The sequence below is a fragment of the Labeo rohita genome, chromosome 2 (assembly GCF_022985175.1).
Source record: "Labeo rohita strain BAU-BD-2019 chromosome 2, IGBB_LRoh.1.0, whole genome shotgun sequence".
In the NCBI taxonomy this organism is placed as follows: domain Eukaryota; kingdom Metazoa; phylum Chordata; class Actinopteri; order Cypriniformes; family Cyprinidae; genus Labeo; species Labeo rohita.
The window spans coordinates 30,462,027-30,478,728 of NC_066870.1; the positions used below are offsets into that span (position 1 = coordinate 30,462,027).

The 16,702-nt window shown below is 35.3% G+C and overlaps 1 protein-coding gene across 3 annotated transcripts in view; it reads right to left on the bottom strand.

Annotated features, from left to right (window-relative positions):
• Window positions 1-837: 837 nt before the first annotated feature.
• The window catches only part of kcnq3 (potassium voltage-gated channel, KQT-like subfamily, member 3), a 52,397-nt gene continuing 36,532 nt past the window's right edge, over window positions 838-16,702 (bottom strand). For all 3 annotated transcript variants that reach the window (XM_051137574.1, XM_051137555.1, XM_051137564.1), the window contains 9 exons: window positions 16,545-16,640; window positions 14,664-14,758; window positions 12,744-12,770; window positions 8,151-8,386; window positions 7,454-7,559; window positions 7,146-7,277; window positions 6,091-6,186; window positions 5,053-5,137; window positions 838-4,975 (listed from right to left, as the gene is read on the bottom strand). In XM_051137574.1, the coding sequence (XP_050993531.1) occupies window positions 4,433-4,975; window positions 5,053-5,137; window positions 6,091-6,186; window positions 7,146-7,277; window positions 7,454-7,559; window positions 8,151-8,386; window positions 12,744-12,770; window positions 14,664-14,758; window positions 16,545-16,640 (1,416 nt within the window). In that variant the 3' untranslated portion in view covers window positions 838-4,432. The remainder of the gene's footprint in view (window positions 4,976-5,052; window positions 5,138-6,090; window positions 6,187-7,145; window positions 7,278-7,453; window positions 7,560-8,150; window positions 8,387-12,743; window positions 12,771-14,663; window positions 14,759-16,544; window positions 16,641-16,702) is intronic.

Genomic DNA, 16,702 nt, shown 5'->3' on the forward strand with positions numbered 1-16,702 from the left:
TTTGTCCTGCTAAATGCAACACACAGTTGTACAAACGTGCATACATGCTGGCTATTTTGGTTTGATTTCAAATTACTTCAGATGTTCTTGAAAGCAAATTTTTAATTATAGTATAGTCTCTTTTCTCTCACAGATGTAGCCTGTACATAAAGCACTGAAGTTGACCATTTGGCCTCTCTTTAAATATGAAAATCACATGTCCTGTATGCTAAACCTCTCCTCTCATGCACTCTGTTCTGTTTGGCAGTGTATGGTTTCTGGGACAGTACAAGGCCTGGGAAACTCTGTTGTCCTGGAGACCAAGAACTAGGCATAGGGCCATTCCCACAATAATCCCTCTACTTGTGTTCGGCGCAATATTTCCAGCTATATTCTGTTATTGTGACTCTAAACTGCCAGGCTCTTTGATGACCAGGTTCAACCATAAATGTTGAGCGTCACATTTTACATGCAACTCATGTTACTTATAGGAGAAGTCCACGTTCAAAACAAAGATTCACATATAATGTACTCACCCCCTTGTCATCCAAGATGTTCATGTCTTTTTTTCTTCAGTCGTAAAGAAATTATGTTTTTTGAGGAAAACCTTTCTGCATTTTTCTCCATATAATGGACTGATATGGTGCCCCGATTTTGAACTTCCAAAATGCGGCTTCAAACGATCCCAAATGAAACGATCGGTTACAAAATACAATTTAAATACTTTTTAATCTCAAACACTCGTCTCAAGTGTTTTTATTCTAATATTACTTTCAAATGTAACATTCTCCAACAACATTGACTTAAATGCATGTGCAGCATGTGTCTTATTAAACAAGCATGTGTTATTAAACAAGCACAAACTGCAATGTTTATTTTAATATATCTTTATTACTAACTGGTGCAATTTGAAGATTTAACATAAAAAATCAAGTTTGTCATAACATTTGCATATTATCTCATCAAATTAAACTATTAAAACTGGCCTTGACCAGAATGTAAATAAAGATTATTATTCAAAAACTGGAATGAATATAAGAGCTTAGAAGGCCACTAGTGTGAAATCATTTCATCTGAAACCAAAAAGAAGAGAACTGAAACATCATTTGTCGGGTCTTTGAAAGGAAAATACACAACCGAATAGTTCCTAGGAAAATGAACAGATGCTTTACTGATACCACCGAAAGCAAAACGATTATGGATGGCCTAAAAAGCAAAATGATGGCAGGTTTGATTCACGATGAAGAGAACGTAATGACCGGCAGAGAGGGACAGGTGCTCTAAAAGGCCAAGGCACAAACAATAAACAGCAGTGTATCTGTGTACATCAGCAGTCAGTAGTCGGAGAGAAAATCAGATAGCAGTTGTTACTTTCAGACAGCATGTGAATAATAACAGGCAGTTGTTTGGTCTGAGATAATCATTTTAGTCAGCTTTTAGTCCAAAATAAAATGTATAAAGATAATAAAGGGCCATTTTATTGGACTGATATTTAGTTTAGCTGGTTCAGTTGAGGATAGTAATGGACAACAGTGTTTGGACATCTGTGCTTAGTGACTAGTTTGAAATAAAAGGTTGATTGTAGTGTTTATTCTGGGATAATGACAACAGTATTTAGTTTGAGATCATGGATATTTGGGCTTAACAGTGTTTAGTCTGAGATGATGAAGAGCGGCAATGTTTAGTCACGTGATCGCAGGATTATAGGATGGTTATAGGGATAGTTCACCCAAAAAAGAAAATTCTGTCATCACTTACTCAACCCTCATGTCTGACTTTCGTCTGCAGAGCACAAAAGAAGTTAGTTTGAAAAATGTCTCTGTGTTTTGGATCCCATTGACAAAACCGACAAAAACATTCTTCTTTTAGACAAAATATCATCTTTTGTGTCCACAGAAGGAAAAATGTTTTTAGTAGGAGAACTATCACTTTAAGCATCAAACATCATACTAAAACTCATATGACTACCTTGACCTCATCATAACCCTAGTTATAAGGAAAGAATGGAAAAGACAAAGAAAGAGAAAAAAGGTTAAAATTATCAATAAAATAAATAATAATAGGGAAGAGTAATTGTTAATTTCCATATTATGGCTTTCGTTTTTAGAATTCATAGTCTTTATTGTTACAGGTATAAAGATATTAGTACTAATATTAGTACTAATAATCCCAAACCCTAAATGCATGTTGCAAAATTTGATTTGTGCAATTTATAGAGATTTACTGAGCATCAAGTCCCTTGAGTCAAAATTGCTCATCCAGGAGACTGAGATGGTGAGTAAAACGATGTTAAACGACGAAGACGGACATTATGACAACACTGACTGGAACAACACAACCAGCTGTTCAACTTTACACTTAATTCACACAGGACTTGACAAATGGCTTGATCCTCAGATTAATGAATTTTAAATTGAATCTTGATATTAAGTATTATCTCGATTTTTGATAGCCAGTGATAATAAATTTCGACATTGTGAACTGTAAAATAAATAAAATAATTGGATATTAAAGGGAATGGGATGTTATTTTCATTCAGTTTAACTTGTACTAAAAAAAATAAAATTAAAAATTCACAAATTAAAAAAAGAACAAATGACAAAAATCACAAAAAATAAAAACTAAAAAAACCCTCTAAATTTTATCTTCATTTTTGATAGCTAATGATATTAAATTTCGACATTGTGAACTGTAAAATAAATAAAGTAATTGGATATTAAAAGGAAGGGGATGTTATTTTTATTCAGTTTAACTTGTACTAAAAAATTTAAATAAAAAAAAAAACATAACTGACAAAAATAAAAAAATAAAAACAGTAAAAAAACACTAAATTTTATTTTCATTTTTGATAGCTAATGATAATAAATTTTGACATTGTGAACTTTAAAATAAATAAAATAATTGGGTATTAAAGGGAAGGGGATGTTATTTTTATTCAGTTTAACTTGTACTAAAAAATTAACATAAAAAATCACAAATTAAAAAAAGAAAATAAATGACAAAAATCACAAAAAATAAAAACAGTAAAAAAAACTCAAAATTTTATCTTCATTTTTGATAGCTAATGATATTAAATTTCGATATTGTGAACTGTAAAGTAAATAAAATAATTGGTTGTTAAAAGTAAGGGGATGTTATTTTTATTCAGTTTAACATGTACTAAAAAAAATCACAAATTAAAAAAGAACATAAAAGACAAAAATCACAAAAAATAAAAATAGTAAAAAAAAACTCTAAATTTTATCTTCATTTTTAATAGCTAATGATATTAAATTTCGACATTGTGGACTAAAATAAATAAAATAATTGGATGGGGATGTTATTTTTATTCAGTTTAACTTGTACTAAAAAAAAATAAAAAGAAATCACAAATTTAAAAAAAAGAACATAAATGCAAAAAATCACAAAAAATAAAACAGTAAAAAAAAAAACTAAATTCAAAATAATAATAAAAACTATAATAGTATCTATGTTAAATGATACTAAAATAATTTTGGGAAATAACTTTTTTCAAACTAAATTGATTTTAACAAAACAGACAGTAAATTCTGTGAATTTACGCAGGATCTGTTCAATGTGAAACCTTTTGGAAGACCTAAGTATTTGTTTTAGAGTAAAACATTCAGTAAGTGTAACTATTACTTACTCTAATTTGATAGGTAAACAGGACAATGTTAAAAATAATTCTGCTGTCTAAGGGTAAAGTTTGATAATTTCCCACAGTCATCTGAGTGACTACAAGCCCTCGATAACCCTGGAATGATCCGTGTGATTGATGTAGGGTTACCGCAAGGAAGCTGTAACTACCATGGGAACGTTGATTCCACGGTACAGTTGAGCCGGCAGTTTTACGTGCCGCTCACAGACGGGATGTGCTCATTGGTTGGATTAAGGCCAGACACTTGAGGAATTCCTAACTGAGGCTCTGCTTTTGGTCCTTAAACGGCTAGTGGTGATGTGCATTCGGCAAAAAACATGAGATGTCCCAGAGTGCAGTTCATGCTGACCAGAGTAAAAAGGTTTGTACAATCTGCAAAAGGAACTAAAAACGAGCTTCCTCAAACCGAAGTGTTCAAAACGAAAGCAAGTGCAAACCAGAGGAGACACTGATACATTTAGCTGCTCCGTGGATGAGTCATGCAGTCCATGCATACGAAAAGATGTGTAAATAGAAAAATAAATGTTTACAAAAATGGCATAGCATCTGTTGTGTTCTCCTCCTTTAAAGTTCCCAGTCAAATATAACCACACAGTCTCGATCTGCCAAGTGCAGTGTCTACCACTAGAGATAAAACGCATGCATTCCATGCAGTGCTCTTTGCTTTGCGGGGGTAAAGCGTGATGTGGATACATATTTAGGTATGACGAGTATTATGTCAGTGTCTTTATGTGTCGTTTTGTGCTGTACAAAGTCTATAGTCTTTATAAAGAGTGAGTGTGTGTGAGTGCGTCTTTAGGGTGGTGTTCCCCACGCTCCGTCGGAGTGGAACCCGTCTCCGGTGGACGAGGGTGGAACAGGTCCGCTGGGGGTAAAGGGATCAGTGTCCGTATCCGTCTCGCCCTCGGCTAAGTATCGGCGGTCGCGGCCCCAGCTCGACCCCGCCGTTAACCCCGAGGCCTTGCCCGTGACCTCCTCTTTCTCGGCGGAGATGCTGAATCCGCTGGGCGAACGTTCCAGCTCCTCATGAGTGACCGACAATAGCGACAGCGGCGTTCCCACTCTGCGGCCTCCCGATTGGCTGACGTTGGAGGACGGGGAGTGGCTTGGCAGTGGGCTGATGGGCAGGACGGTCGGTCTCGGCGGGTTCGCGTCGGAGCGCGTGTAAGCCGGTGTGTTGTGCATCGGCGGGCCGTAGCTGCAGTACACGCGGTCGCCTGCGACGCTGACAGTCAACGTGGGGTCGCAGCGCTCCATGGTCATGGGGCCGGGGCCTGTAAGGTCATGTTGCATATGCATATCCACCAGGAAATCCAGTTTCTTCTCCATGTCTTCCACCTGCGAGTGAAGTGACGAGAAAGTTTAGACAAACTACTTTAGTTAGGCCAAACAACCAGGTGTCAGCGCATGAGTACCTGTCTTTCAACCCGCACAAATCTACCCATCATGCTTTGGTCTTCGGGATCTGGCAGGCTTGCTTTGGCAAGATATGACTCGTGTCTGAAAAAGAAAAATGGAGAGGGAATGTAAAAGAGTTCAAATGAGAATGTTCATAATAGATAAATTATACTTAATTATTTTTAATAAATTGTAGAGCTCTTCAATCAATATAGGGATTTAATAGGCATTATTATTAAATATTATTGTGTTTTTATTAGGACTCTGCTCTAGCAAAATAATATATGTGGACCACAAAACCAGTTATAGCACAGGTATATTTGTAGCAATGGCCAACAATACATTGTGTGGGTAAAAATTATTGATTTTGTTACATGAAGATATTTTGTAAATTTCCTAATGTAAATATATCAAAATGTATATTTTAATTAGTAATATGCATTGCTATGAATTTCATTTTAAAGGAGATTTTCTCAATATTTATATTTTGTGCACCCTCAGATTCCAGATTTTCAAATAGTTGTATCTCAGCCAAATATTGCCCTATCCTAACAAACCACACATCAATGGAAAGCTTATTTATTTACATAAAGAGTAAGTATAAATCTCAATTTTGTGGTCCAGGGTCACATATCAGTATCACTTTAAATATAATGTTTAATATATATTAAAAGGTTAGTTTACCCAAAAATGAAAATTCTGTCATTAATTACTCGCTCTCATGCCATTCCAAACCCGTAGGACCTTTATTTATCTTCAGAACACAAATTAAGATATTTTTGATGAAATATATTTTGATGATGTCCTTACTACCTTTCTGGGCCTTGAACGTGTCAGTTGCATTGCTGTCTATGCAGAATCAGAAAACTCTCAAATTTCATAAAAAATATCTTAATTTGTGTTCCAAAGATGAACGAAGGTCTTGCGGATTTGGAACGACATGAGGGTGAGTAATTAATGACTGAATTTTCCTTTTTGGGTAAACTATACTTTTATTATAGTTTTAAACATAAAAATCTAAAAATAAATATTTCCTAAAGATTGGTGAGTTTTACCTAGGTGACTGCTGGGTGGGGTACGGAAATGGTGCTTTCTGGGGTTTCTTGTGTTTTGGAGTGAGAGGCGGTCCTGGTGTCAGTATCAGATCTAGTCTAAAGATGAAACAAACAGCAAATATTAGATTATTTTACTCAAAAGACAATCATATTACAGTGTAAATGACACAAGTAAATAATTTAAAAATGATTGACTCATCATTTTATCATCCTAGAATTTAAAAGTGTTCTATAATATTTCCTTAAAGGGGTCATCGGATGCCCATTTTCCACAAGCTGATATGATTCTTTAGGGTCTTAATGAAAAATCTATAACATACTTTGGTTAAAAGTGGCAGTGTATAACAACACCATTTTTACCTTGTCAAAAACAGTTTTGTTCACTGCGAGGCATTTCGGTGCATGACTCTTTAAATGCTAATGAGCTCTGCTTACCCCACCCCTCTCTTCCGTGGGGTGATGAGCACTTGTAAACTTTAGCTGTGGAACTTGCTAACTAGCACATTATTACGAAAGGCGATTTGGAAAGATTCATAAAAAAAAACCCTAATACTCACTTTATCTGTAGGTGAAGCTGGATCACAAATGATTTGCGCAAACATAGAAGCATTTAGGTAGTTTGGGGGGCGTATTCCCTTCAAAAACAAAAGTAATCCACTGCGGCTCAGATGTCTGGAGTATATGACAACTGATATGATCATTATTACATCCAACAACAGAACACCTCAATCACCTACGAGACATTCTGCTCCAGCGTCAAAACAATGGTGGACTGTTTACAGCTCACTCAGGACAGGTCAATGCTAAAACAGCCAGGTCACCCAACAATCATGGGAGGGGCCTGGGCCTGTGTGACGTCACACAGCCAAGAATCTGAGAATGGCTCGATCTAAGAATATGCTAATGATTTATAGGGATTTAAAAAAACACTAGGTGGATTTTTATCATTATAGGGTGGTTGTGTACACACTGCCAGCACACATTCAATGTTCAAAGTGAATTTTGCATCCGATGACCCCTTTAAAAATGTGCATGTTTCAAAGTTTGTGCATTACCGTGTCTGTAGATATTTGATTCTGGTGAGCATGTCTAAGTGTCCTGCAGAATACTGCTCAATCACGTCCTTTACATCATACGGCCTCAGAGTCTCCTTAAAACGCTTCTTACTCAGCAGGAATATTATGATCCTACAAAATGAGAAAAAAAAATCTTGCTGATCCCAAACTTCTGAACGGTAATGTACACTGGGAGTGTTTAGGACAAAAAAAAAAGATATAGAATAAATAAAATATTAAAAGAAAGAAAGAAAGTGAAAAAAGTTCACAAATAGTTTTTAAGCGTTATGGATTTAATATTTGTGTACCGCAGTGCTCTTATGACTAATTTGAGAGTTGGAATCATCTCTTCCAGCAGTATGTCCGGTGGGAAGCCCTTCTCCTCTGGAGTGGGGTCAGGCAGACCACCTGTATCTACAATGAAACAACAAAACAAGGTTAATTGCATTGTGTAGGTGTCTACTATACTTATGTATTTTTAGGAGTATATCTGTTATTATAGTGTGTCACTAGGGCTGTCACTAATGATTATTTTGGTAATCGAGTAATCGGTTGATTATTTTGACGATTAATTGAGTAATGGTCTAATTTTTCTTTTTGTAGTAACAAAAATAGACCTAACAACAGACTTTAAAATGACTTAAAATGCATATATAGTAGCAATGAGGCAGTAATAACTGGTTCAAATAAAATATCAAAAGCAAGTAATCGTGTGATTTTATTAAACAAAACAATTAAAATACACATTGTAATAAAACAATGTGTGATGCGATTTAGGAAAACCCAACACATGGTGAAACTTAATCGAAGAATCTTGACAACCCTAGCTAAGAATGTGTATATTTATGTATATTGAGTATACATATTAACTGTTTGTGAGTGTTCACATTCTGTTGGTACTGGGTTTTTTTTGTGTGCTAGTTAAAAAGTTTAGTACTTTAAAGAAGTTAAGCTTTAAAAAAAATGCTTATGTGAAAGATGTGTGTGTTTGAGAGTGTGTCATACCCTCTGAGCTCTGTCTCAGGGCGTAGGCCTTCATTCTGAAAGCTGTTCTGAATCTCTCTCTGTTACTGAACCCTGCTGGTTTGCCTTCTTTTGATGGACTCTCCTCAACAGCCTCCGCTGGCCCGCAGTTCCCTGACACACTTTCAGGATTGGCAGCAGGCATCATCACACGGGCCCTTACCGTCGACGGTCTCGGAGTCGACAGCCGCACACGTTCCAACAAACTCAACTTCTGACTGAAGAAGAGACAGAGAATAACAGATGAGTTGAGTCTCAGAGCCCTGAACATATTTTGTTAATATTCCATATTTTGTCATTCTTTTAAGTGTTTCTCAAAAGACAAAACACCCTCTTTGTTTGTTAGAAGTCAAAAATGGGAGAGGAATGAATGATTACATGGATTCACCACCATCGAATGTTTGAGGTCAGTATGATATTTTTTAATGAAATTAAAATGATTTTTAAAAAATAAAATATTTTTATTTGGTAAGGCTGCACTGAAAAAAGTGACAGTCAAGACACTTCTATTTTTATTTTTAAAAAGTGAATCACATTTCCTACAAAAAAATAGTAAGCAACCCTCTAATAAATGTTTCTTAAGCACCAAATCATCATATTAAAATGATTTCTGAAAGACTATGTGACACTAAAGACTAAAGTAGTAGCTGCTAAAAAAAACATTTTATATTATATTCTAATAGAAAACACTCGTTTTAAATTGTAATAATATTTCTCAATATTACTGTTTTTACAGTATTTTTGATCAAATAAATGCAGGCTTGATGAGAGATGTCTTTGAAGTATCATGCTTGCATATGACACTGTGCCTGAACTAACTTTCAAACTATAATCTTCAAACTTTAAAACAATTCAGAGCTAATTTAAACTTTTAAGCCAGGCTGCCAAGCCAACATTGAAGTTCATCTTATACTTTACTTTTCTAGTTTAATATAAGCAAGTATGTAGGCAGTAGGTCTATGCAAAGGCCCTCAATAAGAGCTGAAGCCTTAGGGAATCTGTTAGTCTTAATGCGGTCCTGCACTCACACACACACTCTTCCTGCAGGAGAAACTGAACCCTTCCAAAGAAACAACACAGGGCATTCTCTTGTGAAGGGTCCCCAAGGATGGACACACACACACACACACACATACAGACTATGCGCTGCGGCACACACAGTATCTCTTGAGTACAGTGAAAAGAAGAAGATTGAAGTGGTGAGAGGGGCTGAAACATCTTGAAATGCTCCACAATTACAGCTTATTACCAACCAGTTACTGATACAACACTTTCCCACACACACACACAAAACACAATCTGTCTGCAGTTGATTCAAACTGTCTGAGAGGGTTTTAATGATTGAAAAGTGGCTCTGTCTGTGTTTATGTGTGTGTGTTGTTGTTGTAAATTCATCGGATGTACAGGAAAGCAGTGAAAACGTGAGAACAGACAGGAAGAGAATCAATGCATAGATTTCACATGAACAAATGAATGGAGCACAATATCATGAGCTACTTAACAGTGTGTGTATGGTCCGCTTTCTCCATTTCGGACTTGGTTTAGTAGGTCATTGATAATGTCAGGCTGCAGGTTTCCCAGCCATTTGGCTTTCTTTGTGTGTGTATGTGTGTGTGTGTGTGTGTGTGTGTATTTGTACCAGTAGGTCAGGTTTTGCTTACATTGTGAGAACAAAATGTCTGTATATAGATAGTAAGACCTGAAATTACCTACATATAAGATATTGTTTTAATAAATATTTCAAAGGATAGTTAACCCAAAAATAAAAATTCTACTCATATTCATACAATGGCATTTTAGTGCAACGTAAAAAAAAAAAAAATTGAAAAAGAATGAAATCGAAGTGTTTCGAGAACTAAGTAGAAGTGTTTAAAGAATTAAGTCGTAGCAATTATGAAATTAAAGTTATAATATTTTTTAGCCTATTGCACATGCAAATGGCCCAGATTGGGAGCACTGGGAGATATTTCAAAGTCTCAGCTTTCAAATTCTGTCAGTTTTATAGTGAAATACAAACAATTTGTCAATTACAATAATGTTTTTCATGCTCTTCAATGTGGCATGACAGATCGCTGTATTCGCCGCAGTTTAATCGGCATGTGAATCAGTCATCTTTCCGATTACAATGAGACATTTGTTTCATTAAACAATTAAAACAATTCGACTTTATTCTCGAAACATTTCAACTTTATTCTCGAAACATTTAAACTTCATTCTCAAAACATTTTAACGTCTTTCTCATAATTCTGACTTTATTTTTGGAACATTTTGACTTTATTCTTGAAACATTTCAACTTTATTCTCGAAACATTTAGACTTCTCATAATTCTGACTTTATTCTCAAAACATTTTAACTTTATTCTCAAACATTTCGACTTTTTTCTCGAAACTTTTCAACTTCATTCTCAAATTTTTGACTACTCTCAAAATTTTAACTTTATGCTTGAAATTTCAACTTTAATCTCGAAACATTTCAACTTCTTTCTCATAATTCTGACTTTCTTTTTGGAACATTTCGACTTTATTCTCAAAACATTTCGACTTCTTTCTCATAATTCTGACTTTATTCTCGAAACATTTTGACTTTATTCTCAAAATTTTGACTACTCTCAAAATTTTAACTTTATGCTTGAAATTTCAACTTTAATCTCGAAACATTTCAACTTCTTTCTCATAATTCTGACTTTCTTTTTGGAACATTTCGACTTTATTCTTGAAACATTTCGACTTCTTTCTCATAATTCTGACTTTATTCTTGAAACATTTCAACTTCATTCTCGAAGCATTTCGACTTTACTCTCAAATTTTTGACTACTCTCAAAATTTCAAATGTATGCTTAAAATTTCAACTTTAATCTCAAAACATTTCAACTTCTTTCTCATAATTCTGACTTTTTTTGGAACATTTCGACTTTATTTTTGAAACATTTCAACTTTATTCTCGAAACATTTTCACTTTATTCTTGAAAAATTTCAACTTTATTCTCAAAACATTTCAACTTCTTTCTTGCAGTTCTGACTTTATTCTTGAAACATTTTGACTTCATTCTCATCATTCTGACTTTATTCTCGAAACATTTCGACTTTATTCTCAAAACATTTTGACTTCATTCTCATCATTCTGACTTTATTCTCGAAACATTTCGACTTTATTCTTCAAACATTTCGATTTTATTCTCAAAACATTTGACTTTATTCTCAAAACATTTAGACTTTATTCTCAAAAATTTTAGACTTTATTCTCAAAATAGTTTGACTATTTTCGACTCGTTCCTCTTCGGAACAAAGATTACAATATTTTTCATAAAATCCGACTGCTTTTTGACCACATTCAAGACCCAGAAAGCTACCTTTCTGGGTCTTAAGGACATCGTTAAAATAGTCCATGTGACATCAGTGGTTCAACCTTAATGTTATGAAGCTACGATAATACTTTTTGTGTGCAAAAAAAAAATAAAATAAAAAATAACAACTTCATGGGTTTGGAACAACATGAGTGTGAGTAATTAATGACAGAATGTTCATTTTTGGGTGAACTATCTCTTTAAGTTTCATCTGTTAGTCATTTTGATTGATTCACTCAAACGAATCAATTCATAAGAGTCATTTGTTTCTGAATTGGACTGTACTGGACTATGTGAACAGTCCATTAGAAATATGAGCTGTCTATTCACTGTTTTTATAGTTAGACATCTAAGAATGGATTCACAAGCTTAGCTCAGCACAAAAATAACAGAAGTGAACAAAAAGTCTTTACCATGACATTAAAGTAAATGTGCATGTGTGATTTGGTTTCTCCATTTGGACTTGTTTGGTAGGTCACCGGTAGTGATAATGTCAGTCTACAAGTTTCCCAGCCAGCTAGCCTTGTGTATGTGGATATCTGCGTAGGTGCGTTTTTGTGTAGGTGTGTGTTTTGTGCTAATGTATTAGCAGTATTACAGTGTAATCTGATCTCTGATCTGGACTGAACATGGATTACAGGTCTCGGGTCAGGCGCTACAAACAAGCCCAGCACTCACTCTAGCTCTCCCTGCTCTTTCTATCTGTAAATCTTGTCTTTTAACAAATGGACTGTCAGGCCAGTGTCCAGGTCAAGGACAACTGATACTCATGATTATTATATACGCAGTCCATCTTTGTCAAGGCTCGTCATGGTTAGATTGCTAATAACAGTTCCCATCATTTTCCTTACAGTGACACGGACGTCACACATCCAGCCGTCCATTAAATTCTCCCACACACACACTCGCGCTCCTCTTCCTCGCTCCGCTTTGACACCATCATCTATCAGTGATCCATAATTCACTCTTTTCTAATGGACTCGGTAATATCACATATAGAACTACTGTCCGCGTGTCCCCGAACTGAGAAACGAGCTCTCGCAATCTCTCGCACGCAGAAACGCACTGCTGGTCATTACGCCTTTGGCACTGAATTAATGGAGGTGGTGGTTATTAGGAGTTATTTAAGGAAACACATTTCACAGTTTCATTAATCTCTTCCCAGAGACGCTGTAAATCTTTAAAACAGTGAGCAAGAGACAGAGGGAATGAGAAGGAGAGAGAGACTTACCTAGCCATAACCTCAAGAGGTTCCTTCCTGCAGGTGACAGAAACAACATGCACATTTAGTTTGACCAGATTACATTTATGACAACACCAACAAAACTCTTTTCATTTGCACCTAATGACCACTAGGGTGTGTTACACAAAAGTATATTAATATAACTGTGGTAATATCTGTAAACAATTATGAAATAAATTTCATATACCAAAAATAACACATCAACAGAATAATGCTAGATATAATTTGTTTATTGGTTGCTAGTTATAAGTTACTAACTGAAATCACAGTGCCAAGTGTCAGTAAGGGAGTAGTATGAATAAATGCTACATTAAATAGGATTTTTAAAAGATTAAAAAAATAAGCATTTATTTTTTTATATTTTCAGTTTTCTTTTTTTTTTTTTTTTTTTTGTATTTTTCATGTGCTTTTAAAAATACATTTACATTTATTTTTATTAATATTTATTTCTATTTAGATTTAATTTAGATTTATTGCAGTTTTAGTTTATATTTATTTCCAGCAACATTCTCATTTTCTGTTTAATGTTTTTTAGTAATTTTTTCATGTGCTTTTGCCATTTTTATTTATTTATTTTTATTTATTATTTAGTGCTATTTATTATTGTAATGCTATTTAGGTTTTATATAGATTTATTTCAGTTCTGGTTTGTATTTATTTCAAGTTTGTAACTTCAGTGTTTTAACTTATTTCAGTTAGTTGCCAGTTAGTCAGTTAGTCCTTTTTTTCTGTTGAATGTTTTTTATGTAACATTTCTATTTTATTTTATTTTTGCTCTATTTCAGATAATAGAAATGTTTTTGAAAGTTTTTGTTTTAGGTAATAGCAATAACTGAGTCCTGCTCCCAAGCTCAAGCCGTTAGTTGAGCCATTGTTGCCTTGTCAGGGTTTGACTGGTTATCTTTAACCCGGTTAGCCACTGAGAGCCAATCAAAAACATTTTGTCTGAATAAACTTTGTGTTTTCTGACAGATTTTTTTTTCCAAACAACATTTACAATATCCTGGCTCAAGATATTCAGCACTGAATTATTTGAGATTGTGTTAGTCTTGGAATTTTAACTATCAAACAAGCACCACAAATTTATTGAAAGCAGGGTTGCCAGGTCTGCATAATAAAACTAGCCCAATGGCCAGTCAAAAATGGCCCAAAAGTAGCCCAATGACCATATCCAAAATATCAAAACTTAAAATATGCAATTCCCATACCTAACATACATATTTCACAGTCACTGTTGTAAACCAGTATGTCATAACAATCATAAACACAGCTCAAAGGCTCCTTACCAGTGGCCCTCCTTCACAAACATCTACCACAGATGTAGAATATAAAATATTTCAGTACAAGCATTTCAGCCAAATATACTTTATGAAATATGTCAAACCATTAACCCAAGGGGGGAAATTCAACCTGCGGCAACAGTTTAAAAGTAGCCCAATTCTGCATAAAAACTGCAGACTTGGCAACCCTGACTGAAAGTTAATTTCACATTATAAGACGATTTAAATATGTTTAAATATACTACTTTTTTTGGATATACTTTATATCAGCGATTCAACCAAAGAGTTTCTTTCTCATTATGATTGAAAAGTAAATTGTCCACGCACAAGTGTGAGTACCTCACTGTAACCTCAAGCAGACCTCTAGATGATGCTGTCTCTGCATGCAGACAAACACACATATGGATATAAAGAAAATAAATGAACATTAAAAAGAGATGCACAAAAATCAAATAAAGCAAGTGAAATCTGTCATGAGTATCAGTGAAATCATAAAACAACCCAGGCATAACATGAAATCATGATGATGACAAACATAAAAGCAAGTCCCTGTAAACTAAAATAATGTATAAATGCTAGGACATTCAAATGTGTTTTTTTTTGGGGGGGGAAAAAATGTATATGATACCTGAAGCATGGCAGAGAGATCACAGTCTCATAGAATCTCCATGTGGCAATGAGATCATCTCTGACGGGGTTGGTGGAGTAGTATCTCCATGCAGCCTGAAATCAATATGAACATTAAGCACAGGTGCTGTTGAGAAATGAGCTTAAAAGGTGAATTTACTGATGATTTAAAGAATTAGTTCACTTCCAGAATAAAAATTTCCTGACCATTTACTCACCCCAGTGTCATCCAATATGTTCATGTCTTTGTTTCTTCAGTCAGAAAAAAAAAGTGTTTTTGAGGAAAACATTCCAGGATTTTCCTCCATATACACTGACCAAAATTATAAATGCAGCACTTTTGTTTTTGCCCCCATTTTTCATGAGCTGAACTCAAAGATCTAAGACTTTTTCTATGTACACAAAAGACCTATTTCTCTCAAATGTTGTTTACAAATCTGTCTAAATCTGTGTTAGTGAGCACTTCTCCTTTGCCGAGACAATCCATCCACCTCACAGGTGTGGCATATCAAGATGCTGATTAAACAGCATGATTATTGCACAGGTGTGCCTTAGGCTGGCCACAATAAAAGGCCACTCTAAACTGTGCAGTTTTACTGTATTGGGGGGGTCCGAAAACCAGTCAGTATCTGGTGTGACCACCATTTGCCTCACACAGTGCAACACATCTACTTCGCATAGAGTTGGTCAGGTTGTTGATTGTGGCCTGTGGAATGTTGGTCACGGTATCTCTGTGCATTCAAAATGCCATCAATAAAATGCACCTGTGTTTGTTGTCCATACATACGCCTACCCATACCATAACCCCACTGCCACCATAGGCCACTCGATCCACAACGTTGACATCAGCAGGCCGCTCACCCACACGACACCATACACGCTGTCTGCCATCTGCCCTGTACAGTGAAAACCGGGATTCATCCATGAAGAGAACACGTCTCCAAATTCTCTGAAACGCCTTTGGAGATTATGGTAGAGAAATGATTTTGTGGCCAGCCTAAGGCACACCTGTGCAATAATCATGCTGTCTAATCAGCATCTTGATATGCCACACCTGTGCGGTGGATGGATAATCTCGGCTAAGTGCTTACTAACAGATTTAGACAGATTTGTGAACAATATTTGAGAGAAATAGGCCTTTTGTGTACACAGAAAAAGTCTTAGATCTTTGAGTTCAGCTCATGAAAAATTTGCGCTTATAATTTTGGTCAGTGTAGTAGACTTCAGTGATGGCCAACAGTTTACAGGTCCAAACTGCAGTTTCAATGTGGCTTCAAAGGGCTCTACATGATCCCAACCGAGGAATGTGTGTCTTGTTTAGTGAAACGATTGGTCATTTTCTAAAAAAAAAAAGTATACTTTTTAACCACAAATGCTCATCTTGCTCTAGTCACTTTAGAAAGGACACGTGTGACATAGGCCAAAGTACTAATCCATTGTTAACAAAGCGAATGTGCAAAGAAAGTCAAACACCCTTCACATAAAAAGAGGTAAAACAGCGTCAGACGTTTTTGAAGTTGGAGGAGAAAATGAGATGGAGTGATTGCGCCAAGTCTTCAATGCGCATTGCAGAGCTAGTGGAATTAATCATCTGTAGTTAAAAAGTATATAATTTTTTTTTCGAAAATGACTGATCATTGGCTGGGATTGCGTAGAGCCCTCTTAAGATGCATTAAAACTGCAATTTGGGCCTTCAACATGTTGGCTCCCATTGAAGTCCACTATATGGAGAAAAATCCTGGAATGTTTTCCTTAACCCTAATTTCTTTTTGACTGAAGAAAGAAAGACATCAGCATCTTGGATGACATGGGGGTGAGTAAGTTATCAAGAAATTTTTATTCTGGAAGTGAACTTCTCCTTTAAGTTTATGTTTCTGGATACCTGTATTAATGAAGCTGCAGGATTTCTGCGTTTCTCAAAGTGTTTCTGCCTGTGCTGTTCCTGAACCTTAAGAGCCAACCCAGAACCAAGAATACCCTACAAACATAACAAGACTTTAGTTTAACCTGGTAGGCAGTTTTCAAATTAGCAAACTATAA